At 46.5% G+C, this 25,948-nt stretch overlaps 1 protein-coding gene across 1 annotated transcript; it reads left to right on the top strand.

Moving 5' to 3' along the window:
• FBXO16 (F-box protein 16) lies at positions 1 to 24,998 on the top strand. Its single transcript, XM_062488371.1, has 8 exons — positions 1 to 735; positions 5,224 to 5,259; positions 11,449 to 11,655; positions 12,561 to 12,725; positions 13,690 to 13,895; positions 19,799 to 19,904; positions 22,750 to 22,948; positions 24,931 to 24,998. The coding sequence occupies exons 1-8, from the start codon at positions 640 to 642 to the stop codon at positions 24,996 to 24,998; spliced, it is 1,083 nt and encodes a 360-aa protein (XP_062344355.1). The 5' UTR covers positions 1 to 639.
• Positions 24,999 to 25,948: the final 950 nt, after the last annotated feature.

Below are 25,948 nucleotides of genomic sequence, written 5' to 3'. Positions count from 1 at the left end.
ACCCATCATTGTCCAATAAAATCATTGGATTCCTTGTTAAAAATCTCATGTTTTTCCATAAAAACAAAGGAATGGCCCAGGGATAACGTCCATCTTTGTCCAATGAAATAATTAAATTCCTTGTTAAAAATCTAATTTTTTTCCACCAAAAAAAAAAAAAGAAAAAGCAAGAGAGGCACAGGGAGAGTGCCCATCATTTTTTTTTTGTGAAACCATTAAATTCCTTATTAAAAATCTCATTTTTTTCCCCATAAAAATCAGGAATGGCCCAGCGGGTAGCGTCCATATTTTTTTTTTTTTTTTGTGAAATCATTAAATTCCTGATTAAAAATCTCATTTATTTTTTCCCATAAAAATCAGGAATGGCCAAGCGGGTGGCGTCCATCTTTTTTTTTTTTTTTGTGAAACCATTAAATTCCTGATTAAAAATCTCATTTATTTTTTCCCATAAAAATCAGGAATGGCCCAGCGGGTGGCGTCCATCTTTTTTTTTTTTTTTTTCTGTGAAACCATTAAATTCCTTATTAAAAATCTCATTTATTTTTTTTTTCCCATAAAAATCAGGAATGGCCCAGGGATAACTCCCACCATTGTTCTTTCTCGTAGCCATCCGTGGTGCCAGGAGGATCCGCCCTCTCCATGGCGTTTGCGCCTCCCAAAAACGCGGCTGGTTCCAAGCTCCAGCTCCAGCTGAGCGCTTGGACTCCCCTGAACCACCAGCTCATGAACGACCAGGCAAGTTCCCACCAAAAAAAAAAAAAAGGTTAAGATCCTGAAAAATCTGGGAATCCCGGAATTGTTGGGTTGGGAAAGGACTCACAGAGATCATCCAGTTGATCCAGGATTGATTTCCTCGGGATCGCGTCCAGTCGGTTTGGAATAGAATCAAATCCCTCCGTTTCCCAAATTCCCAAGCCTGAGAAAAATTTAATTGATTTAATCTTCCCCTGTGGAGGTGGTGGGAAATGGAATAAAGAGATTTTGTTCCCTGTTGGAAGGACGGAGATGTCTTTACGGCACATAAATACATTAAAATTTTATCATTAAAAGGTGGGAAATTCCGATTTATTACTCTGTTCTATTTGATTGAAACGCTGCTATTTTGCCAATTTTTTTTTTTTTTTTTAAAGCGGATTTGTTTCATGCTGAAAGTCACAAAAATGCGATTTTTTTTTTTTTTTTTTTTTTGCACCAAAAGCTTCCAGTTTCACCCCAGAGCAAGCTGAGTGTGAGTCAGAGGTGGTCATGAGTAACGGAATAAGAACTTGGAGTTTTGTTCCCTGTTGGAAATACAGAGATATTAGACACATAAATTCTTTACATTATAATATCTAATATGAAAAGATGGAGAAATTCCGATTTACCTATTTAAAGCAAACAACTATTTAATTTAAGTTCTGCTATTTTACCAAATAATTTGTTTTGTTTTTGGTTTTTTTTTTTTTCTGAAAGTCACAAAATTGTGGGTTTTTTTGGAGGGGGGGAACTGCCATTCCTTAAAAAATTAAAATTTTCCTAATAATTTTCTTGTGTTGAATCCCTTATCCCATAAAAAGATGAAGCTTTGTCTCCTGTCTGGATACCTCTGACATCAAAATTAATTTGATTTTCCCCTTGCTCCCTAATTAAACTCCTCTGTATCCAGCTTTTAATTTTTTTTTTCCCCCTGTGTAAGGACTTTTACCCCACTTCAAGCCAACACTTGAATTTATTTTATTTCTGATAAACTCAAGAGATTGAGCTCTTTGAAGTCTTTTCGATCTGGCAAATTCTCCAGCCTTTGAATCGTTTTATTTTTGCAGATACGCATCTCTGTGCAATAAAGTATGACCTAACCAGAAATTAAAAAAAAAAAAAAAAAACCCACACATTTTCCCACATTTTCCCACATTTTCCCACCTTTTTTTTTTTGTTGTTGTTGTTGTTTGTTTTTTAACTCCTCTGCTGCTTATGCAGTCGGATGGAGCTGCAGCAAAACTTTTAGGGATTAATATTGGATTGTTGAATAATCCAGTGCTGGGTGATGCTCCAGGTAGGGAGGAATATACAAGAATATCCCAAAAAATGCCAGAAATGAATATTCAAAAATGAAAAAAGACCAGGGATGGACTGGAAATGCCTTTGGCACGCAGGGAGTGTGGTGGTGCTGGATTAAATCGTTGCACTTGACGACCTTAGAGATCTTTTCCAACCTTGGAAGATTCTGGGAAGTTCATAATAAAATCGATTTTCTTGTTTCTGATCCAGGTTTTAAACCACTGACCTGGCCAAAAAAAAAAAAAAAAACCCACTTTATTTTTTAATTTTTTTTTTTTAATCCCTACGCTGCTCTGTAACCAAAAAAAAAAAAAAAACCCAAAAATAAATAAAAATAGCTGCAGCAAAATTAGTTGTGACGTTTGGAATCAGGAGATGTTCCGTGAGGTATTTTTATACATTCACAGGTTCTGCTCCTCTCTGCACTCCTGGGAGGAGGCAGCGTGAGGAGGAATTTATAGATGGAAGGAACGGGAATTTACGGATGGAAGGAACGGGAATTTATGGATGGGAGGGATGGGAATTTATGGATGGGGGGGATGGAGAAAGCAGGGAGGGATGGGATGTGTGAGAAATGGACTCGGAACGGGGAATGAGGGGCAGCAGAGGTGGGAATTCAGAGCTGGTCCCAGGCAGAAGCACCAAAATTCCAAGGTTAGGAGCAGACCCGGGAATTTATGGTGTCATAAATTTGGAATTTGACAAATTCTGGTTTATTCTGGGGTTGTGCCATTCTAGATTTCCCTGGGTTTTCAAATGTTGTGGGAGGGCACTTGTCACAGAATTCCAGAATGGTTTGGGTTGGGAGAAACCTAAATCCCATCTCGTTCCACCCCTGCCACGGGCAGGGACACCTCCCACCGCCCCAGGCTGCTCCAGGCTGGCCTTGGACGCTTCCAGGCATCCAGGGACAGCCACAGCTTCTCTGGGAATTCTATCCCTGGTCCTCACCAGCCTCACAGGGAAGAATTTCTTCCTAACATTGGACATCTTCTCAGGGGGTTGGAAAGAGATGATCCCTGAGGTCTTGTCCATCCCAAACCATTCTGTGATTCCTGAAACCTCCTGGATTCAACGCCCCCTGCATCCCTGCAAGTGTCCAAGGCCAGGCTGGATTGGAACAATCTGGGATAGTGGAAGGTGTTGGGGTTGAACTGGATGAGCTGTAAGGTCCCTTCCAACCCAAACCATTCCACGATTCCAGGATTGCTTTAAAGGCAGGATCACCACCAGGAACAGGCCAAAAGCCAAAGAGGCAGAATCAGGAAATCCCAAAATGTTCACAAAACCAGGGATGAAATCCCAGATACTCCAGGGCGGTGCTGCAGGTGAGGACGCAGCAACGGCAGGAGAGGGAGCATCCTGCAGACTCCGTCCTGGCAAGGACTGGAATCGGGGAGAGGATTTCCCTTCTGCTGGGCAGAAGGAATTCAGCTCCGAGGCAGAAGAGCCTCCAGTGTCATTTGCAGCAAAGGATGGAGAGATTTTTCCGTTTTAAACCCCCTGAAGCCACGGATGTGACTCAGCAGATCCCAAAATCATCCCGCGCCTCCGGCTGCATCCGAGGCGCTCCACGTGCGCGGAGTCCACAAAGCCTTGGAGGAGAGGACGTGGGCTGGGTTATTACACCCAATTTGGGCCGTTCCGTTGCTAATTAACACTCCCAAGTACCCGGAGAGGCAGAACTTTGTGAGAGCCTCAGCTCAGATGTGTCTCCAAGAACGCTGAAAGCAAATCCACGTCTGCCTTTGATCAAAGACCATAAACAGCTCCTTCCCCCCGGAATTAATTCTCCAACCCAAAACTCAGATCTTTGACTATTCATCCCTTCCTTGGGGCAAATCCTTTTCCAAGTTCAGCTTTTTTGTTTGTTTGGTTGGTTGGTTGGTTGGGTTTTTTTGTTTTGTTTTTTTAAATCTGCTTTACCAGTGTGTCCCCCCTGCAAATAAACAAACAACAAAAAAAAAAAAAAATTCCCAGCATTCCTTCACTCCCCAGGTCACCATCCTGAGGGTTTGAAGGTAGTTTGGTGGTTTGGTGGTGGTGGCGCTTCGGGGTCCAGCTCCCTACGGATAAAGGTCAACAGCAGAATTCCTCCTCTGGATTTTGGTAGGGAATCGTCCTCGGTGGGAGTTGTCGCTGCAAAGTGAGCAAAGGCTGCTCTTGTTATCCCGCTCCTGAAGGTTCCTGCTGAGCTGGGACGGAATCCGTGCAGGATTTCAGGACCCCGGCACCTCCAGTCGGGATTAGTGGAATTTCTGAAATAAAGAGGTGGGAAGTTCAGCTTCTTGGGGCACGTCCCGTCACTGTGTGTCCAGGAGAGGAGAATTCCCATGGAGCCAGGCTGGGAGAGCTGGGGGTGTTCACCTGGAGCAGAGAAGGATCCAGGGAGAGCTCAGAGCCCCTGGCAGAGCCTGAAGGGGCTCCAGGAGAGCTGGAGAGGGACTGGGGACAAGGCATGGAGGGACTTGGGACAGGAAATGGCTTCCCACTGGGAAAGGGGAGATTTGGATGGGATTTGGGAAGGAATTCTTGGCTGTTGAGGGTGTGGAAGCCCTGGCTGAGATTTCCCAGAGAGGTCCCTGGATATTTTGTTTTGGAAGGGACCTTAAAGCTCATCCAATTCCAACCCCGACACCTCCCACTGTCCCAGGCTGCTCCAAGCCCCATCCAGCCTGGCCTTGTACACTTCCCGGGATGCGGCATCGAATCCAGGAGGTTCCAGGAGTGCAGGGATGATAAATTCCCAACAGGATCAGCCAGGAACAGTCAAGGGAAGAGCGTAGGTGGCAGGAGAAGGGATGTCGGTTCTTTCCCTCTTCACAGGAAAAGTCGGGAATTTCCGGGCTCCTCAGTACAAGAAATACATGGATTTATGGAATCAGTCCAGCACGGGGCCTGGAGAATGATGGAGGAATTGGAGAACCTGATGTTTAGGGAGGTTCTGGAACCTCCATCCAATGAAATTCCCAAAACTCATGGGTATTTTGGACATTCCTTTAGCTGATCCCATCAGGGAGTTTGGATTAAAGGATATCCGTAATTTTTTTTCCAAAATTGTCCATTCAGTGATTCCATTTATGTTTTGTGGACTGTTTTTCAAGCTGGATTTTTTTCTCAGCACTTATTGAGTCTCCTTTAAATACTCAAATTTTTTTTTTTTTTTTTTTTTTTGGTGTTTTATAGGTATTTGAAGAAAGAAGATCCCTGCTTGGAAAATGGGTAAACTTTTCTCTTTAAATAAATATTTGCTACAGGCAGATTTTGGAATTGCTCAGGAGTTTATCTCGTGGGAATGTAAAACTTCTTCTTTTTTTTGGAAAAAGAGATTCACTTCCTTGATGTGACTGCTCTGCTTTTGAGGACAGTAAAGTTATAAATTCCCTCAGTTCCCACATTCTGTAAGTTTTGAAGTTGGGAAATCAGATTCCATCATTGGAATGAGCTGAAAGGAGACGAAAAAAACCCGGGAAATGTCTGTGAAGTCTTCAAAGGAGATGCTGGATGTTCAGATGTTGCCATGGCCTGCTGGAGGGTCTTTGAAATCTGTAAATGATATTTTATCTACCAAGTGCACACACAGATTGGTTTGGGTTGGAACTGATGATTCTTTATACTTAATAAGTCAATCATGAATATTTTTTTGCATCTCAGATGGTGTTTACAGGCAAATATTTTGATTTTAAGGATTATTTGTCTTTATAGGAAACAATAATTCGGTAATTTGTTGTGCTTTGATAATGAGAAAGTTCAGGGACAGCCAAGGGAATTAAATATTTGAGTGATTACTGTTCAAAAACCAGCTTTTAATGGGATAGGCAGCAAGTGGAAAACATAAAACCTGTCTCTTGGAAATCGCTGGATGCCTAAAAATGCCAAAATCTGGGAAGAGCCTTCCTCCAACCACTCTCACAAGTGCTGAATCATCTCTGAATGGTCACGTATCCGACCTTTCCCAAGGCATTGGATCAGCAGCTCTCGGAAGGCTCCTTCAGAGCTGGCTCTCCTCGTGCTCCTGCCACCCGGCATTCCAAGGAAAAAAAGCACAAAAGCTCCTCTGAAATCCCTACCACGCCTGAGGCTGTGTGAGAGGAGCCACGAGGAGAAACCTCAGCAGGATTTCCCACGTTGAGTTCCCATGACCTTCTCCAAGTGGAAACGTGGACTGAGCGGAGCTGCTGGAGCTCGGATTTCACGGCTGGGATCGCGCTCAGGGCGGCTGTAAAGGAATTATCCTGAAACTGGAAAGCTGGAGCCCACCCTAACTCCTGTTGAGCATTTTCAGTGATACCCACATGATGGAATGGGAAACAAATCCTCGTTTAATGGTTGGACTCGGTGATCTGAGAGCTTTCCCAAGTGTGATGATTCCCTGATTCCATCTGCGGATAACGCCAGGCTTGGAGGGGTTTCCTTAACTTTGGGGGTTAGAAATCAGGCTGGAAAAGCCTGCAGCCAGAGAAGGGCGAGGGAAAAGTGCTGCACGAAGGAGTGACACCCAAAAATCTTCACACCTGAGAGAATCCAAGGATGCAGCAGTTCTGCAGGGAAAAAAAAAAAAAATACTGGGAATGAGGTTGGGTCGCAAAGTGAATATAAGCTGATTTCCAATAAAGGGAAATATCCTAAAGGCAGAGTCATTCCCGGTTCTGCTCCCTGCGTTTTGGGAAAGCTGGGAACAAGTCAGAGGTGAGAGCAGGTCCTGAAAAACATGGAAAACATCCCTGTGCTGCAGGGAAGATGGAGGAGTGAAAGTGAAACACAGAAGGTGTCAAGAAAGAGGAAGGGGGTGATCCCTCCTGATCCCTGTGCTCCCTTTGGAGAGGGCAGGAAATCCTGGGCTGGCATTGCAGCTGTGGAGACACGATTTAAACCCGAGCAAATCCCAGTGCTGCAGAAAATTCCCTGCTGGAATGGCGTGCCTGGGGATTAGCAGTGGAATCTGGAGACTTTTGAGGTTACACAAACGCTGCCAGGAATGGTTTAGGGAGAGCAGATCCTGCCTTGTGGCAGGAGGGGAACCAGATCAGCGTCCCTCAACTTTTTCCACGGAAGGAGCATCCAACCTCCTGGAAAAGCGGGACGAGAAACACCTCGCGCGGCTTTGCCACAGCGGTTTTCCTTTATTTGGTCTTCCAAATAAAGAGTGGATTAAACTTGGGATGCTCATTTATTTAATTCTTCCTTGATTTTACTTGCATGCATCCAGGGATTTGTATTTTCATTTTGTTATTTTTTTTCCCGCTGGTGCCACAAGACACCTCTGATGTTGTCCAGGGTGTTGTGATCCATAAGACACAGGTTGAGAAACGGGGAATGAGGTGATCCGAGGGATTTAATTTCTGTTTCTGTGCACCGGCGGGATTTGGGCTTTGCTTCCAGGGAATGAAGGACAGGACAAGGGGGAACGGCCTCAAGCTGTGCCAGGGGAGGCTCAGGTTGGGCACCAGGAGGAATTTCCTCATGGAAAGGGTGGTCAGGCCTTGGAAGGGGCTGCCCAGGCAGGTTTGGAGTCCCCATCCCTGGAGGTGTCCAAGGAAGGGCTGGATGTGGCACTCAGAGCTCTGGGCTGGGAGGACTTTTCCAACCTGAGGGATTCTGTGATCCCGTGATTTAACCTGTTGTTTTTCCTTCTGTCACCTCTCTGGGTGGAATTGGGTCGTCCCAGGTGGGGCACACCCTTCCAGGACAGCGGCCACAGGCCACGTTCTTGGGGCCATCTCTGCTCACGTTGCAGTAGAAGCACAAGAATTAAATCTGCTGATAATAATTGCCCTTCAATTTGCTGATAATAATCGGTCTTCCCGTGGCAGGATTGTCCCTGGCCCAGTTTTCACTTTTACTGCTGTATCAAACAAATAAACCTGACATTTTACAAGGGAATCACAGAAAGATTTGGGTTGGAAGGGACCATCTCGTTCCGCCTCCTGCCAGGGGCAGGGACACCTTCCGCTACCCCAGGCTGCTCCAAGCCTCATTTCCAAGAGGAGATTCCTGGGAAGACTCTGAGGAAGGGAAGGTGGCCTGCTGACAAGGAGGAGCCATTGCATTTTCACCTGCCATGGGGTCAGCTCCTGGATGAAGGCCAGGCTGGACAGGCCTTGAAGCTTTAAGGTCCTCCCAACCCAAGTCTTTTCCGTGATTCTCCCGTAAAATGTCAGGGTCCTTTGTGTAAACACAGAGGGAAAAGTGAAACCAAACAGATGCTGAGGGGAGAGTTCCCAATTGCTGACAAGGAGCTGCTTGGCAGCCGGGACATTTGGGATTTGGTTGGGTGGATTCAGGTATTTCACAGATGTCAGGTGCCTTGTCTGCTTCTCACCTTCTCCCCCAGCTCCTGGGTGTCCAACAAATCCTTTCAGCAGGACTGGGAGAGGATGGCTGGGGAGGGAGGTTTGTCTCCTGGAGAATCCATTCCTACTCTTGCCGAGCACAGGGATCCCAGCCTGGGCTGGAGATGAGGGTCGTGTCCTTCTCCAGTTGGAGCCAGTAAAACCAGCAGCATCCTGTAGCAGTGGGGCCTCTCCGGGCTCTCCCTCCGTGTCAGGCTTGGTTATTTGTGTGTGTGCACTCATGGATTAATTGTAAACCGATCCAGCACGGCCTGGTGTCACACAATCCCTGCGGTGACATTGTTCTGGAGAAGGCCCTGGCAGGGGAAAAGCTGTGGGGAGAGGGAAGGAGAAGCAAGGGGAATCCAGTCCGACTGGTTGTGCTGCTGTAATCACATCCAAGGGGAGGATCTGTGGACGAAGCAGCCAAATGTGGGATGGGGACGTCCTGGGTGATGCTGGAAACGAGACAAATCCTGCCAGCTTAACTCCTTGGCTGCTGCTGCTGGGTGTTCCCAGTGCTCCCGATGCTGTGGCACTGGTTTAAATGGAGTGTAAAGGATGATGGAAGGAATTCCCCCACTGGGATACTCACGGCAGGGTGGGAAGGGTTAAAAAAGGAGCAACTCGTCCTTCTGCTGGGAAGTGAAGCTAGATTTGTTTTGACTGATTCACTTAATCTCTTGATGTGGAAGAGGCTGAGCCTGTTCCTGCCTTGTCTCCGGGGCTCACACAGAAATTTATCAGTGCAAATTGGCGGTCGGGGATTGTTTTAACGAGCAGAGGATGGGGCTGGGATCATGGATGGGGAGCAGAAGTTTTCCCTCTTCGTGTGACAGAGAAAATGTCTGATTTCAAACCGAGGGCGAGAAGGGCTGAACCTCCTCTGTCCTTCTCTGCTACATCTTTGTCTGATTTTATTCTCAGGGAACATTTCTAAGTCCTAAATCCCCAGGTTCTACTTTCAGCTTTCCCTTAATACCCTGCTAAGCATCATTAGAATTGAAAGTTGTAGGAAAAACAGGGATTAAAAAAAGAGAATATTCTTTAATTCACTGTGTCTGAAAAGACAGGGAGCTTTTTCTGTTTGGCTTTTCATCTCTCCAGGATCTCAGGAATGCCAAACCCACACTTTCTTCATGCTGACCTTCTTGAAGGTCTTGCAGAGGTGTTTGTGAGAAGAAGAGCTATTTTCTTCCTGGAGTTTATTCTCCAGCACTGGAATTCATCCAAAGGAAAATAAATAAAAAAAGAAGGAGTTCTTCAAAATGATCAGAAAGAAAATGCTTCTTAATTACCTTCATCTGCACAGTGCATTTTAAGCTATTATTCTATTTTAAACTATTATTCTATTTTAAACTATTATTCTATTTTAAACTATTATTCTGCCAGCCCTCCATTTGAGCACAGATTTGGGGTGGGGAGAAAGCAGAGGAAAAAAAGAAGATAATTTCTAATCCATTTCATTCTGACAGGAAAAAGAAGGGACACTGGACATTAAATTATTTATTTACCCATAATAACAATAAAAAAACCCACTGGAAGAACTTTTTTCTTATTTTTATTATTAATTATATATATATTTGTATTTGTATTTATAGAGTTATATTTAATTTTTGAAAGTCACATTTAACGAAGGACTTAAATGTCCCTGAGGATAAATGCAGACAAAGATGTGCAGAGATGTGACTTGCAGGGAGCCAGTTGGGAGCTGTGGAAAGGTGACTCCAGGGTGACTGGGGATGGCCAACCCCGAGAAGGGAACAAACTGGGAAGAGCAGCATTCCCCACTGAGGGGAATTCCCCAAACTTTTCAGTTTTCCCTTTGAAAAGGAGAGGAGTTCGGGCTGCTCCTGCTGCGCCCAGGAGGAGTTTCATGGAGTTACTGGGATTGGGTTAGAAGGGGATTTAAATCTCATCCCATTCCATGGGCAGGGACACCTTCCATGATCCCAGCTTGTTCCTTGGACATTCCAGGGATGGAGCAGCCACAACTTCTCTGGGAATTCCATTCCAGGGCCTCCCCACCCTCCCAGGGAAGGATTTCTCCCTAATATCCCATCTAAATCTCTCCCCTTTCAGTTTAAAGCCCTATCACCATCACACCCTCTAGTAAAACACAAAATCCACATTTCCCCCCCTCAGGAAAGGCTTCTCCAACCATCCCACCCTACTGCCTGCCATTCCCACTGGGAATTCCTGCTGCTCCTGCCCAAAAAAAAAAAAAAAAAAATTAAAAAAAAAATCAGCTTTTCCTCCCCGCTGGCATGTTTGGAACTGCAGGTTTGGAGCCAGATGGCAGCGATTTGTGGGGATGGGGATGGGGATGGGGATGGGGATGGGGATGGGGATGGGGATGGGGATGGGGATGGGGATGGGGATGAGGATGGGGATGGGGATGAGGTCGGTCTTGTCCTGGGCGATGGCTGCTGACAGGGCCCTTCCTACCCCGTTTGCCAAGCTCTGCAAAGCCATCTCTGCTTCCCTGAGTTCCTCCCACACGGATTCCATCCTCCTCCTCAGGTACCTGCCATCAGCTGTGGAAAAGCCTTCATGACTCTGCTGCCGCCGCTGATTTTTTCCTGGCCAGGCCCAGGTGGGCCTTGGTTTGGTTTCCCTCAGCTCTGCTTCTCCCTGTGGGCCCATGCAGTGGGATCATGAGGGAAAAAATGCTTTATAAACTTGAGGCACTCTGAGATTGCAGCGGTGGGGGCCATGGAAGTGTCAGGGGAGAAGGGATTAGCAATGAATTCATCACTGGGGCCTGCTCCTGTAAAAACCCGTGCGAGCCTCCTCCATTCCGTGAGGGAAGCCAGGCCTCACGGCCTGTCCCGGCAGCATCAGGGAATCCTGGCCTAGGCCATCCTGCATCCTTTCAGGATTAAAAATCATTCTGTGGCTTCAGAGTTTCTTTTCATGTGGCCTCTCCATTTGTTCCCAGAGCTCTCTTCTCTCAGAATGAGTCACCAGAAGCTGCTGCTCCTGCTCTTTCCCTCGCGTTTTATTTTAACAAGCTGAATCTCTGCTTTCTCTGCACCTGAAACTTCTATTTTTTTTTATTTTTTTTTTTTTTTTTCAGTTTGACAAGTGGACAGATGGCCAGAGGAGGAAGATCCTGGTGGACCTGCTGGAACGCTGCTCCCTGTCCCAGCAGAAATTCTGTGCCAAGCAGCTCCAGGCTCGAGTCCCCACCGAGGCCGTGGATTTCACCACGAGGCTCCCTCGGGTCCTGTCCTTGTACATCTTTTCTTTCCTGGACCCACGGAGCCTCTGTCGATGTGCACAGGTAAAAAAACAAAACAAACAAACAAACAAATGCCAACACCTGCCTGAGGATCAGAAAGCCAGTACAAAGTAAAAAGGGATAACACTGATTATTAATGAAGACAAAAGGTCTTCTGACTTGGCAGCCTGTGCCAAATGTTTAGTGATGCTCATTCCTTGGGTCCTAAATTAAGCCAGATTGGCTAAGATTCACAGAAGTAAAGAGTAATTTTGAATTCTCAGTTCTAAAGCATTTTAAAAGTGAGATTTTCAAGGCTGATTATTCCCAGAAAGGAACCCTGGTACTTCCTGAAAACCACATTCCTTTGAAACACCTTGAACTTAATTCTTTGAGAAATATTGGCTTTGTAAAGAACAGCACTTGATCCTTTAAGGAAAACAGATCCTCTAAAATGCCTGACAGTCAAGTGTTGGATGTGGAGAAGCAGAAAATTACCGATGGGCTTTGGAGCAAAATGATTTAGACTCCAAAAATCTGTTTGCTGTGAGATGCTGCCCAAAGTGGTTTTAAATTAATGAGTTTAATAGGTTTAGTTTGCAGTGACATTATTACTGCACTAATGTAATATTCCATGTTATTTAAGAATATATTATAATCTCAGCTTGGCTAAGTCTCGCTTTAGTAACTTTCTCTAGCACTTCATGTGGACGCAACTCAAACTCTCCATACTCAGGCAGGGAGACAATGGGTTAGAAAATGATTTAGAATCACAGAATATCTTGAGTTGGAAGGGCCCCACATCATGAAGGCCTTGAAATGGTTTCATCAAAGGTTTAAACAGAGCATTAACCGCATAGAAAAATTGAATTCACTTAAGGATACGTGGGAATTACATCCCTGGCACAGAAATCCAAAATCTCGGATGCTTTAAGCCCCAAGGTTTTCAACTAGCTGGGAATTCACAGGTGAGCTGGCATTGGAAGTACCTGTCGGAGCTGGACCAGCTGTGGATGCTGAAGTGCCTGCGTTTTGGGTGGCTCATCAACTTCTGCCCCACGCCCTTCGAGCAGGGAGTGTGGAAAAAGCACTACATCGAGATGGTGAGGGAGCTGCGCCTCACCAGGCCCAAGGTACACACCCACCTGACGCCTTAAATTTTGGCTATTGCGTTTCCCAGATCCTCTACTGCGTTAGCATCTAACTCTGTGCTTCGTGTAAAGGGCTAGCAAGTTCTCCTCACAGTTTTTGGTTAGACAAAACAATCCTTTCCCAGCCCCAGACCCGAGGACACCGTCGCGGCTTCAGGCCCCGCAAAAAAAAAAAAAAATGAATATACAAATAACTCCGAATTGATGGGGGCAAACTGGGGGAATGTGACTTCGTTACCTGAAGCTGCAATTGGACAATTAACCTCAATATGGAAATGCACCAAAATTTATAAAAGTGTGAAAAATCATGACTAGTCCATCTTGGGTAAATGTGAGTTTATTACCTGAATCTGTAATGGGACAATTAACCCCAATAGGGAAATGCACCAAAATTTATAAAAGTGTGAGTCATCCATCTCGGGTGGAGCCTCGGCCAGGCTCTCGTACTGCCCAAGGTGTGTCCTTTGAAAGCCTTTTCAATAAATACCCATTTGATTTCTCTAATTCTGTCTAGCCTCTGTTCCAGGTAGCCTCTCCAGGCATCACACCTCCTCCACGGGTGTTTGATCCCACTGGGAAAACTGAGGGGTCTGGCTTCTGGCCCCTCTGCCTCTTGATATTTTTGGGATCCCCCTGCCCCAAATTCAAAGCTCAGCCCTTTAATTAAAGCGAAGTCACCCGCAGGCTCTCTGTAGTTGATAGAGAGAAGCTGATGTATCTCAACAACAGCTCTGCTCATTTTAATATGGATTATAGGGCTTGGGTGGTGACAAGCACTGACAAGGTGCCTCTTTCTCTCCATCAACCATAATGGAGACCAATTTTGAGTCAATCCCCAATTGTTATAACTCTAAGTTTAATTTAGAGTTATCTAATCTGATTTTCTGAGCTCCATCAGTCTGATTTTCACCATAGGCTAAAAACTTCTTTCCATCTCTCCAATTAGACTCCTTCCAAGGACGAGTTCATAGTTATCGACGTGCAGCCAGTAAAAAGCAACGTCCCAGAGAGGAAACTTCCCATGGCAGGGCGGGGGACAACCAGGGGGAAAAAAGAGCTCCCTCCTTGGCGTTCCTCCGACAGGAACCCCACAGACACCATCCGCTACAACTACCTGGACAACTCTGACCCCATCGAGCAGGCCACGCAGGCGTAAGAGATTTTCACCTCTTTTCCTTTCACAAGAATTTTGATGTCTCCTCTGTCCTTTGCGTGTCTTCCTGCTCTTTTGGGTTTTTTTTTTTGGTTTTTTTTTTTTTTTTTTTTTTTTTTTTTTGTTGTTGGTTTTTTTTTGGATCGGTTTCGGTCTCCAAAGCTGCCACTGCTTTGTGTCCTCGTCAGTCTGGAACTCCTGGGGGAATGTTACAGAGCTGGAATGGGAGGAATTAGGACGAGGGTTTGTTGGAGAGTTTTTTCAGTCAAGCTTGCCAGGCTGAGAGGAATGTGTGAGTTTCGCAGGGCAGAGGAAGAATGAACTAATGGTGATGAAATGTAATTCTATCACTCAGAGGATCTGCTGGCTGAGAGGAGGCTGGGATGATTGAATTGCAGGGCAGGTGTAAGAGGATGTCAGGGCACGGAAGTGATGAATGGTGTTTGTGTCTGCTCTGCCTGGATCCATCACTTCCTGGAATCTCAGGAGTATCCACATGGGAAAAAAAAAAAAAAAAGGCATTTCCCTGCCAGAGCAGAGATTTGCACACGGATCTGTGCTAGAGCTGCCGCACGTTTTCCTCTGCCATCTCTGGCATCAAAGATTTTCCAAATCTTACATCCAGGGTCAGTTTTCTGTGCGTCAACAAGCCCAGGGAGGGTGTGGCAGTGACTTGTGAGAAGAGTTCCCCTTTTTCTTGTGTAAATCCCTGGAAAATCCACCTCTGACACTTCCCCGGGGTCACCTCAGCCCAGCTGCTGTTGAAAGGGTGAGGCTGGGAAAGAGGCAATGGATCCTCTGGACCACCCCCTGGTTCCTGTGGGAATCCACAGACTCGCCACGCAGAGCAGGAGATTCCTCTCCGCCGTGCCAACAAAAACCTTGGGAACCGACGGGAGCCACGACGAAAAGCACCCGGGTTGCGTTTAAGTAAATATCCAACAGAGCCAAGATTATCCCTGCACCCGGGAACAACCAACCCAGGAATTACCCCAGCCAGGGATTGTTTGGCCAAGCGCTCCCGGAGCTCTTTCCCAACGTGATTAACTCTGCCGGACCTAGCGCTCCTCCGGGGTGTTCCGCAGAGCTCCCTGAGCAAAAAAGCCTTTTATGAATCACGTTTTAATCCGCGTCCCCTGGTCCTTGGGTATTGCACTACTTCAAAGGGATTCCCAGTTTCCACCTCACCCTCTTTCTGTGGGATGTTTCCCAACTCCGACACCACTTTTGGGTCGAGTTCTTTGAGGTTTTTTTTTTTTTTTTTTTTTTTAGCTGAGTGTTTTCACCAAACTCTTCCTTGCTGCAAACGAACGTCCTGATATTATTTCCCAGCCGCACTCGATGGTTTTGTGTAGCAGCTCCCAAAGGTTTCTGTGAGGTTTAGGATTCTTTTGTGCCATTTCCGTGAGGTTTAGGATTCTCCTCTGCCATGAAAAAAGTAGGACAAGCCTTGTTTAAAGAGTTTAAAGTCGCCTGTCCCAACGCTGAGCTGCGGATGAAGCCCAGAACCAGCTGAAAAACAATTCACTTGAAATAATGAAACAGCAAATGATAAATACACTCCCTGCTTGCCTCTCCTGAGTGAGATCCCGGCCTCCCTCCATTTGTGGAGAATGTTTTAATGGCGAGAGTTCCTGCAAATCTGCCATTTATCCGCAATTACAGGGGATTATTGCGAGGAGAGAGAGGAATTCTGTGAGATTTGCCTGTTTATCAAGGATCTGCCTTTAATATCACTTAAGCTGCAGGTAATTGCTGGTGCTCAGGCTCATCCGTGCTGATTATTCAGCAGCACAGGTGCCACGTTTCAGGTGCTGACCCAGCCTCCCGCTCCCACGAAAATGTTCTGGTGCTTCTTTTCCATGGACACTTTGCTGTCCCTTCCCAAAAATCCTCCCACTGAGGCTCTGTTCTCCACCTTTTAGGAATGGGAATTCAGCTCTTCAGCTGGATCCCTGGAGGAGGGGGACACCACCTTGAGTGTCCCCCAGGTTTTGGTGGGGGTGGCAGGAAAACGTCGCCGTGGTCCTCTGGGATGCCAAGCCAAGCCTGGGTTTGGAGTCTCCCAGAAATCCACCCCAATTCAGGCAGACCCTGCCTGAGCAGGGCTCAGCTTGGAAAGCAGAACAGAATCCCAAGATAAAAATCTCTGACCCCGCCAGCAATTCCAGGTTCTCCTTCAGATGAGCCGGATTCCAGGAGCTCAAGGGCAAAACAACCTCTCCTCATGTAAAATGGATGTCAGGAGGGATGAGTGAGGGTGTGAAACGCGATCCTGAAACAATAGGAGTGATTTCCCGGGGTTTGCCAAAGGGAACCCGGGAGAGGAAATGGGTTTTGCTGCAGTCTGAGCGCACGTGGAAAGGAACAGGGGTGAGGGTTTCCTTCAGGCCACGGCAGAAAACCAAAGTGATGGTGGAGAGAAAAGGACTGGAGAGAGTTCTTCCAGCCCAGCACCTTGACTGAGAATCCCTGAGCCAACAAAACCCTTTTTCCCCCATTTGAGTGCTAGAGCTGTGGAGAATTCCTTGTGAACAGACAGGATCACATCAAAGAAATACCTGACGCCACCATCAAAGCCAAGTGCAAGAAGAGTCACTGGCTGCTACCTTGACTCCAAGTTAATCTCCCTAATTCCAGGTTGGATTTTCCAGAATTTAAGAGGCAATCAACCAAAAATAAGTTTTTCCTGACTCTTGGGCCTGGTTAAAATCTCTTCGGAGCTTGACCTCACTCTGCAGTTGTTTTCTGGTCCAAGGGGAGGGGAGGACTCTGCTGCTCATCACATCAAGGTGAAATGTTGTCATTTAAATGGCAGAGTTCATGGAATTCCAGGATAGTTCCAGGATATAGCTCCATGGAATTCCAGGGTGGAAAGAGACATTAAAATTCATCCAGTTCCAACCCTGACACCTTCCACTATCCCAGCCTGCTCCAAACCCCAGTGTCCAACTTGGCCTTGGACACTTCCAGGGATCCGAGAGCAGCCACAGCTTCTCTGGGAATTCCAGCCCAGCCCCTCCCCACCCTCACAGGGATGTATTTCTGCCTAATATTTAACCTAAACCTCTCCTTTTTTAGTTCAAAACTGTTCCTTGCTTGGCCTTTTGAGTCATCAGCTGCCTTCTCCCTTCCACAGCAGCACCAAAACACCATTGAGAATTCCTAGCAGAGAACTCACCCGTGTTTAGGGAAAACAAAAAGGGAAATGTGGGAAGCAGAACGAGCTACAGACAATTCTTAATTAGGCAATGCAGTCGAAATGGAGTCCTCTAAGTGGAAATATAAAACATATTCTGCAGGCTACGAGACCATAATTGACTCTTTAGCTTTGAAAAACAGATCAATACATTTCCAGACAGCAGCTGGGTGAGTTTTTGACCTGGCCAGTGCTCACTGGGGAGAACAAAAACACTGGGCCACAGCTGGGGAGTGCCCAAAAATGGGGTTCATTTGCAATCTGGATGATCATTGAAAACAATTTTTTGTTTCTGCTGGATTTCTTTGCTGGCTGCTCAGAAAGGCAGGAGTTTGTACCCTAAAAACTGTGCCCAGGAGCTCAGGGTGAAGGAGATGGGACAGAGATCCCTCAGCAAGTTCCCTGGGAGGTTTTGGGTTTAGTTGGGACAGTGTGGGAAAAGCTGCGCAGTCACTGAGCAGAGAAATTAAGAATAGCAATGATCAGATGTGCAGCCAAGGGAGGGGTGAGCTGATAGAGAAGAGATAGAGACAGGCTTGAATTACAAATTGCCTGGAAGGGGTTATCAAAATCCCTCCATAGAATTATAGCTGTGACTGTCCGCGTTGTAATTTATCACAACCACGATTTCTGGTAGGTCTGGTTTGTTTTCTTGCCTGAATTGTCCGAGCAGCTTTTTGTCACAGACAGAAAAAAAAAAAAACAAAAACAACCAAACAAACAAACAAAAAAAAACCTCCAGAAATCAGCAAGGAAGGATTTGCCTCTCCGGGCACAAAGAAATATCGCAAAGGGGAAGTGAAAGATTTTTATCTGAAGCGCGGAGTCGAGTTAGGAAATTTTTCTGCGGGGCTCTGATCTGCCTCCAGAGAGGCCCAGGAGGGCGTTTCCGTCAGGCCTTGCGTGCACAGCTCTGCTGGAAGGCATCTGCTGTTTGTGCTGCTGCTTGCCAATAAATCAAAAGCCTTTGCCTCCCACTTGACCATGAACAATGAATTCCCATTCCATCCGAGCGCTGGAGCCTCGCCAGCGCCGCGGCCTTGCGCCTCAAGACAGGGCCCTGCTACTTCTCACGGCCAAAACGTTGGGTCCTTCCCCCCCCTGCCCGGCCTTGGGTAATTGATGTCCGTGGGCTGGCTCTAAAAAACAGTTGCATATTGTCCCCAGAGTGTTTACCCGACGGGAAAATAATTACTTTCAGTAATTGTTCTGCCAGCGGCTCAGGCCCCGTTTCTGACAAAGAAACGCTCACGTGAGAAGGGCTCGGAGCAGCCCCACGCTCATCTCTCCCTTTTCCTGCTGCTGAAAAGCCAGCCCAGCTCCCCACTGTGGAAATAAAAAAAAAAAAATAAAATAAAAAAATCCTTAAGGGTGCAAAACAGTGTGAGAAACTCAGCACTGGGAGTGAGAGCTGCCGTGCTTTTTCCTGGTTCTCACTCCTTCAGCTTTCCTGGCCTGGAGCTGGGGCTGTGGGGCTGACCCGACGCCACGATTTGGACACCAGAGTGCAGCAGCAGATACCCAAATCTACAATAATAATTTGCAATTAAATTTTATTATAATAATTACAGTCACAAGGCAAGGGCTGCTTTCTCCCCGAAGGTCACAGCATCATTTAGGATGGAAAACACCTTTAAAATCACCGCGTCCAACACTGCCAGGTCCACCAAAATGACCAATTCATTCCCAACTGGAATGCTTTGGATTGAATTTTCTCCCTTGGCTTTTTTTTTGTATTTATAAACAGGTTGAAGTTTTTCCTCAACTTCCTCTTTGAAATACTGGTTTATTTCAAATAAAGGTTTGACTTTACGGTCCTGGGCTGCCATGAGGGAATACCGGGCACGTGCTGGTGCTGTGTGTGTGTGTTATGTGGTGTGATCCTGGCTTTTTGAAGGATAAAATCTGCTTTTAGAACCCACTTCCACCCTTTATATCCATGGTTTTGTGTCCCTACTGTGCTTTTTTCGCTGCCCAGAGACACTCAGAGCTTCTGCTTTAAATTCCCAGATTCCACATCACAGAATCTGAATGCGGAATGAACGCCTTCGGATAACAAACCTGCCTGAGTGCTTAGAAATACTGCCTCAGAGTCTGGATTTTACTCCCGATATTAAGGGGGAAAAAAAAAAAAAAAAAAAAAGTGGCAGCTGGCCATATTCCAGTGCAATTCACTTAATTTGCACACTCTGGAATATCCCTGTTCTGCCAGTTAATTGTGTCGAATTTAATAGCAGCTGCATGTAGTACCAGAAGTACGCAGATACATGTATGGAATTATTTGGCTACAAAACCACCGAATAAACACCTTGTTGGAGGGGAAGCCCCCAGACTTTTTTTTCACACTTCAGGTCACGCAGACTTCACTGAAAACTCCCAAATCGATTCAGCTCGACTTCTTTTCTGCGAGTTTCCCTAAGGAGCTGTAACAACTTAGCTTAAATCACTGAGTCCTGAGCTTGCTTTTGAGTGCCAGAATTTATCACAACTTGCCAAAATTAAAAAAAAAAAAAAAAAAAAAAAATCAAGTTCCCACCTTCCCCCGAGCCCTGGCAGCTGACTGTGCTCTTTGGGGCAAGATAAAAATGTGTTATCTCAAGCCACGTCTTTTCCGACGGCGATATCCCAAAGGATTTGATTTTTATTACCACCAAGGCGGCGAGTGCAGAGCATTTATTGATATTATTGTGTTCTGCTCCACAGGAGGAGGAAGGGAGGAGGGCACACCCCAGACCTGAGCAGGCAGGAGGCTGAGAGGAAGAAGAGAGGGGGTCGTGGATCCGCTCGTCTCCGCAAGGTGAAATCCCTGGCAAGTGTCACCAGTGTGTGTGATCCCAGCACCTGGGGAGGTGTCAGGCACCTGCTATCCCAAAAAATCCCTGCTTTTTTACAAAGTGCTGCCATGGTTCTTTTACAACCCTTGCATCTCTTCCCAAAATTTCACGACTTTGGGTTGCCGCGGTTCAACGTTCGTTCATTCCCCGAGCATTCTGCAAACCTTAACGCTGAGGGCTCTCTGTGCTCAGGGCTGCTAAAATAGGGCATCCTCCCGTGAAAGGAGCTCAGGGAAGTCATTCCAGAAAGCTCCGTGGGTTTTGTGGGTCGGGAAAACAAACGAGTGCCAGGAGAAGGCCACGCTGACGGGAGCGTTGGGGTTCTGGGAGCACACGCGGCGTTCCCTGAGCCACGGAAGGCAGGAACGTCCTGGGAGTTGTGATAAAAAAAAAAAAAAAAAAAAAAAAAGGGTGGCACCAAAGAGAGGCTTTGTGTCCCAGATGGAGAGGCATCCTCCTGACCCAAATACAGCCCCTGTGTGCAGGGAAATTGGTTCTGGCACCGTTGGAGAGCAGAAAAGATCATGGTTCAGCCCTCTTGTCTTAAGAGTTTGCGCTCTCTGGAGGATCCGTGTCCTCACACGGGTTCAGCCCACCACTACTTCCCAGTTTCAAATTGTTTTATTGCCAGGCCAGAAGTGAAAGGATCTCAGCTCAGAGTTTTTTGTTTTGTTTTGTTTTGTTTTTAAAAAAAGTTAATTTGGTTTTCTTTCCCTGGATTTTAGGAAAGTTATATGATCTTCAAAGCTAATTAAACTGCAACCGCAATCAGGAAGCATTTGAATGATTAAAAAATAGGGGAATCACATAATTGCTGATGTTGGAAAAGATCTTTAAGATCATCCAGTGCAACCATTCCCAGCACTGCCGAGGCCACCACTGATCCGTGTCCCCAAGTGTCACTTCCACGGAGATTTTGAATCCCTCCAGGGATGGGGACTCCATGGGAGCCCTGGGCAGCTGTGCCAGGGCTGGACAGCCATAAATGAGCGCAGCACTAGAAACAGTAAAGCCAAGCTTAAACCAGGCTGAAGCACAAGAAAAAGTGAAATGCATAAAAATATAATTTTCTAGGAATAATCCAAAATTAATTTCCATTTCTTATTAAAGGTAGCGTTGGGAAACCTGGTTGAAATGAAAGACCTTTGAAAAGGCTCCTATTTAATCAAGTCTAAATAAAGAGGCTTAATGTGCAAATCATTCAGCAAATCCTTAGAAGGAGAATAGCCCAGGATGAAAGAATAAACGCCCGAGGCGAGCAAACACCGAGTCAAATTAAAATGAAACCCTCAAACAGATCAATGATCCCAAGCGCAGAGTGTAGGTGAGAATAAAGAATATTACAGCCAACAATGAAGATGTAAAAAAGGGGTTTTTAGGTGGAGCTCCCAGCTCAGGAGACTCAAACAAAATAAGAATAAATAAACCTAATTAAGGGGACGTCCACTGGCTCCATGGTTCCACGTGGTGAATGAGAAAACCTGGGAGGGTTCGGAGTTTTTTTACTCATCATGGAAAGCAGAAAATGTGACCAGGCTCGCTCTTGGTTTGGAATAAATTAAAGTCAATTGGCCCAATTAGAATAAAGAGTAAATTACAGCCAGTGAAGTTAATTAGGTTTTGAATGAAGGGCCACATTCTGCACGGGGGGGCTGGGCATTCCTGCCCCCTCTGCATCCAGGGAAAGGCCTTGGGGATACTCCAAGATTTCTGATCCCAGCACCCTTCCCATGAGTCCTTCCCAGCAAATTCCCAGATATTTTATGGGGCAGGTCAAACTGGGTGGATCAACGTCAGCAACGAGGGGCTGGGTCTGCCTTCGTCTGCTCCAGACCTCACAGCTGCTCCCAAATTAGTTTCAGTCCTCTAAAAATTATTTTTAGTCCTTAAATAACATCTTTTTGACAGGGTCAGTCGTCGGTGCCTCCCTGCCTGTGTCCCAAGGTAATGAGATTGCAGGATCTGAAGGCAGGATTACATTCTTTCCACAGTATTTTGATGGGGGATTGATGTCCTGAGTCAAAATCCCGTTTCCAGGAGGTGGGAATAGCTGACAGGAAAATCCAGGATTCCCAGCACATGCTCCTGTGTGATGTGTATTTATATTTTATAAACCCTACTTCGAATTTTCTTTATTCAACATAATGTTTGTTCTTTACTCTTACCAAATGATTCAGATAAATTAAAAAAAAAAAAAAAATCCCAAGCTGTTCTTTTCCAGAATCTGTTTTCCGTTTTTGTTTTTGTGGGTTTTTTTTTTAATTTTTGAGATCTTTCTCAAGGAATAAACCGGATTGTTGAGATTTTTGGGGGTTTTTTGCTATATTTTTATACTAAATAGTAGTTAAAATAAGCTTCATCCTTTACACTTTTGAGTCTTCAAACACTGAGCAGACTGAGGACGTGCACAGGGGAGAATCCGAGCATTAACATATTAATTGGTTTGGAGAATTAATTAATGTGGGTTTAGCTTTACTGGCACCAATTTCTAATTGGATCTTTTTGTCCTTGAGGTAGATTTGCACTGCAGCACACCTCAAATAAAGCAGATTATGGCTGTACCTTTTAGGAATGTCATTTAAGGGATATCACTTGGGAACAAAATTGATAAAATCAACAATTATTGATATTATTCTATAGAATCAGTAGGATAGATTTAGAGAATAAAATCTATAGGATTTCTCAGTGGATTGCAATGTTTTCAGACCCTCTGAAGCTGTTGGGATGATAATTTCTCTTCCCTTCCCGTTCCCCTCTCCCGTTCCCCTCTCCCGTTCCCCTCTCCCGTTCCCCTCTCCCGTTCCCCTCTCCCGTTCCCAGTTGTCACTTCCTGCAGACCTGGATCCTGTCCCAAAGCCCCCAGTCCGTCCCAGCTGGGCCTCACCTCACCAGACAGAGGCCAAGGCTCTGGCCCGGAGCTCCCTCTGGAACGCCGGGATTCGGCCGGGACCTGTCCGAGCTCCAAAGCGGCGGCAGAGAGGACCCGGAGATGTCCCCAGGGGGGACGCCAGGTCCCCGTGTGAGTGTGGTGTCCTGTCCTCGGGGAGGCTGTTCTGGAGACAACATCCAAATCACGGAGTCATAAAATCATGGAATGGTTCGGGTGGGAAGGGACCTTCAATCCCATCCCGTTCCACCTCCTGCGACACCTCCCACTGTCCCAGGCTGCTCCAAGCCCTGTCCGGCCTTTCCTTGGACACTTCCAGGGGTCCAGGGGCAGCCACAGCTTCTCTGGGAATTCCAGCCCAGCCCCTCCGCACTGGCCCAGCCAGGAATTCCTTCCCAAATCTCCCCTTTCCCAGTGGGAAGCTGTTCCCTGTGTCCTGTCCCTCCATCCCTTGTCCCCAAGTCCCTCTCCAGCTCTCCTGGAGCCCCTCTTGGGAGGTGAAGGACAAGGAAGTGCTCTGGATGGTGGGAATCCAGGGAATCCAGAGGACAAGGTTACCAAAAACAAGGAGGCAGAGCGACACGATCCCAAACAATTTGATGCCATTTCAGTCTGGGCTTGGCTTTGGAAGCTCTTCCTGGTGCATCCTGAAGCTGCTTGGGATCTGGACCCTGCTGGGAAAGCCTTTTTGGGGTTTTTGGGAAGTCCTGGTGGCTCACCCAGGGGTTGCCACCACGAGGGTTTCAATCTGTGACCCCTGGTGGTTTTTTTGTGTAAAAATGGTGAAGAACCCAGAGAGAGCAAAGGAAAAGAGGATTTTGATGGAATATTGTTGGGATTTTAGGGAAGACACAGGGGTAGAGTGATGGGAGATCCTACAGGTCAATGATTATCCGGTAATTATTGGTGATCCCACCTGGATGGGAGATGATGGGGCACGTGGAGACCTCCAGCATCCCAAAATCCTTGTGATGAGAGGAAGGATCTGACCACGGACGAGGGATGAGACATCAGGAAAGCACTGGAATGCTTGGATTGGGTTGGATTAGGGACAGGATTTAAACTGATGTTAGGAAAAATTCCTTCACTGGAAGGGTTATCCAGCCCTGGCACAGCTGCCCAGGGCAGTGGTGGAGTTCCCATTCCTGGAGGGATTGAAAATCCATGTGGATGTGGCACCTGGGGACACGGATCCGTGGTGGCCGTGATGGGGGAACGATTTGACTCTATGGTCTCGGAGAACTTCTCCAACCTTAACAATTCCCTGATCCCATCAACGAGGCCTAAGGAAACCACAAATAGGGAGCAGAGCATAAACACATCCTGGCCATGAAAACACCAGGATCAGGCTGGAAAATCCCATTCCTTCGTGGTGCTGAAGCCATACCAGGTTTCCATAAACAGGATCCTGGAATCCCACAGCCTGGAATGAGGAGAAGGTGTTGAAGTCTCCCTGAACTTCTCCCTGAGGAGAATTCCAGTGCTGTCAGAGAGGATGTGGGAGAACAGGGAATTCCTGCAGGGATGGGATCTCCCCCATCTGTTCATGGGGTGATACTGGTGGAGGATACTGGGACAGACCGGGATGTGCCAAATCCCATCCCGGCTGCATCCAGGGAAATTAAAAATTCTGGAAGAGGGAGGGGTTAGGAGGGAAAGAGTCGACCCACGCCATGCTGAGGTAAATGATCCCCGAGGGATTGCACCTGGATTAGGGGCAGTTTTGCAAGGAAAAAAGTTTTGGGGTTTTTTTGTACCTGAGAGAGACAAATCCTATCGCGATTCCTTCCTTCAGTGACCTCTCCCAGACCTCAGGCTCGTCCCAAAGGAAACATCCCAGTTTTGGATCCTGCTCCAGCTGGGCTTTGCCAGGCCGTGGTTGCAGGTTGTCAGGAAGGGACAGAAAAAGGGAAAATGTTCTGATTGATGATTATTTTCCCTATAATGAGATCACGAGCAGGAATAATCTTCCCACTCAATCCCGATTTGGAAAGGTGTTTGAGGTATTAAATGCCCCAAAAATCCCAAGGATTGGCTGAGCATTTTGATAGGTTTAGAATCTGAATTCTCTGAGTTCTCTGAGTTAATCTGATTTTTATTTCTCTCTCGTGCAGCACCTCCTCTGTTTGAAGTTCAGCCCTGGCCCATTCCTTCATCCAACCAAGGATCCGACACGGAATAAGGGAGGATCGAGAGGATCCTTCATCCAAGCAGAACAGAAATTTATCCACCTGGCACTGGGGAAACGACAGGAAAGTTCCTGTTGGGTTTGGGATCCAAACCTGTTTTCCTGTAGCTGCTGCTACATTTCCTTTTCCTTCTGGATACATCCAGAATTTCCCGATTTTTGACCATGGAGATGCTTCCTTAGATCCTTGCCAGAGCTGTTGGACCTCGTGGGAGGTTGGCTGTGAATCATTTGGACATCCTGGAGCACATCCCACAGAAAACCTGGAAGAAAATTCCTTTCTCACATTAAAGCAATTCCATCTTTTCCATCGTGGTAGCGAGAAGGAAATCAAATCCCACACTCTGGATTTGCACCTGGATCCACCAGGAGCTGAAATTTGCCATTTAAGAGATTGGGAATCCTGTGCTCTCTCTCTCTCATTGTTTTTTTGGGTGCAATTTGGGAAATTCCCAGAAAATGTAACAAAGGATAAGGGGATTGAAAGCACGGTGACTTTAATTCATCCCAGAGAGTTGGGCCAAAACTGAACCTTCCCACATTTTGGGAAAAACCATGGCAAGCACAAGAATCCTCAGTGTTCAGGGACAAAAATCACATCTTGGAGGAAATTCCAAGCACCAATCACAGAATCACGGAATTACGAAGGATGGAAGAGCCCTTTTAGATCACCAAACCCAGCACCAGGCCCCCATTCCTTACACCACATCCACAGGTTTCCTAGGCACTCCCAGGAGCCGCGATTCCATTCAGTGGAATGAAGATTCCATTCTTTCCATGAAGAAATTGCTCCTAATATCCCAACCCAATCCTCCCCCATGTGCAACTCGAGGCCGTTTCAATGTGGATCAGGGAAAAATTCCTGCTCTGTGAGCAGATTAATCCCTGTCACTTCAGGGTTTCACGGGTTTTGGCAACACCAGGCACCAAACTTTGGGGTTTTT

This window comes from Cinclus cinclus, chromosome 3, assembly GCF_963662255.1.
Source record: "Cinclus cinclus chromosome 3, bCinCin1.1, whole genome shotgun sequence".
In the NCBI taxonomy this organism is placed as follows: Eukaryota; Metazoa; Chordata; class Aves; order Passeriformes; family Cinclidae; genus Cinclus; species Cinclus cinclus.
This window is presented reverse-complemented; position numbering and strand designations above follow the sequence as displayed.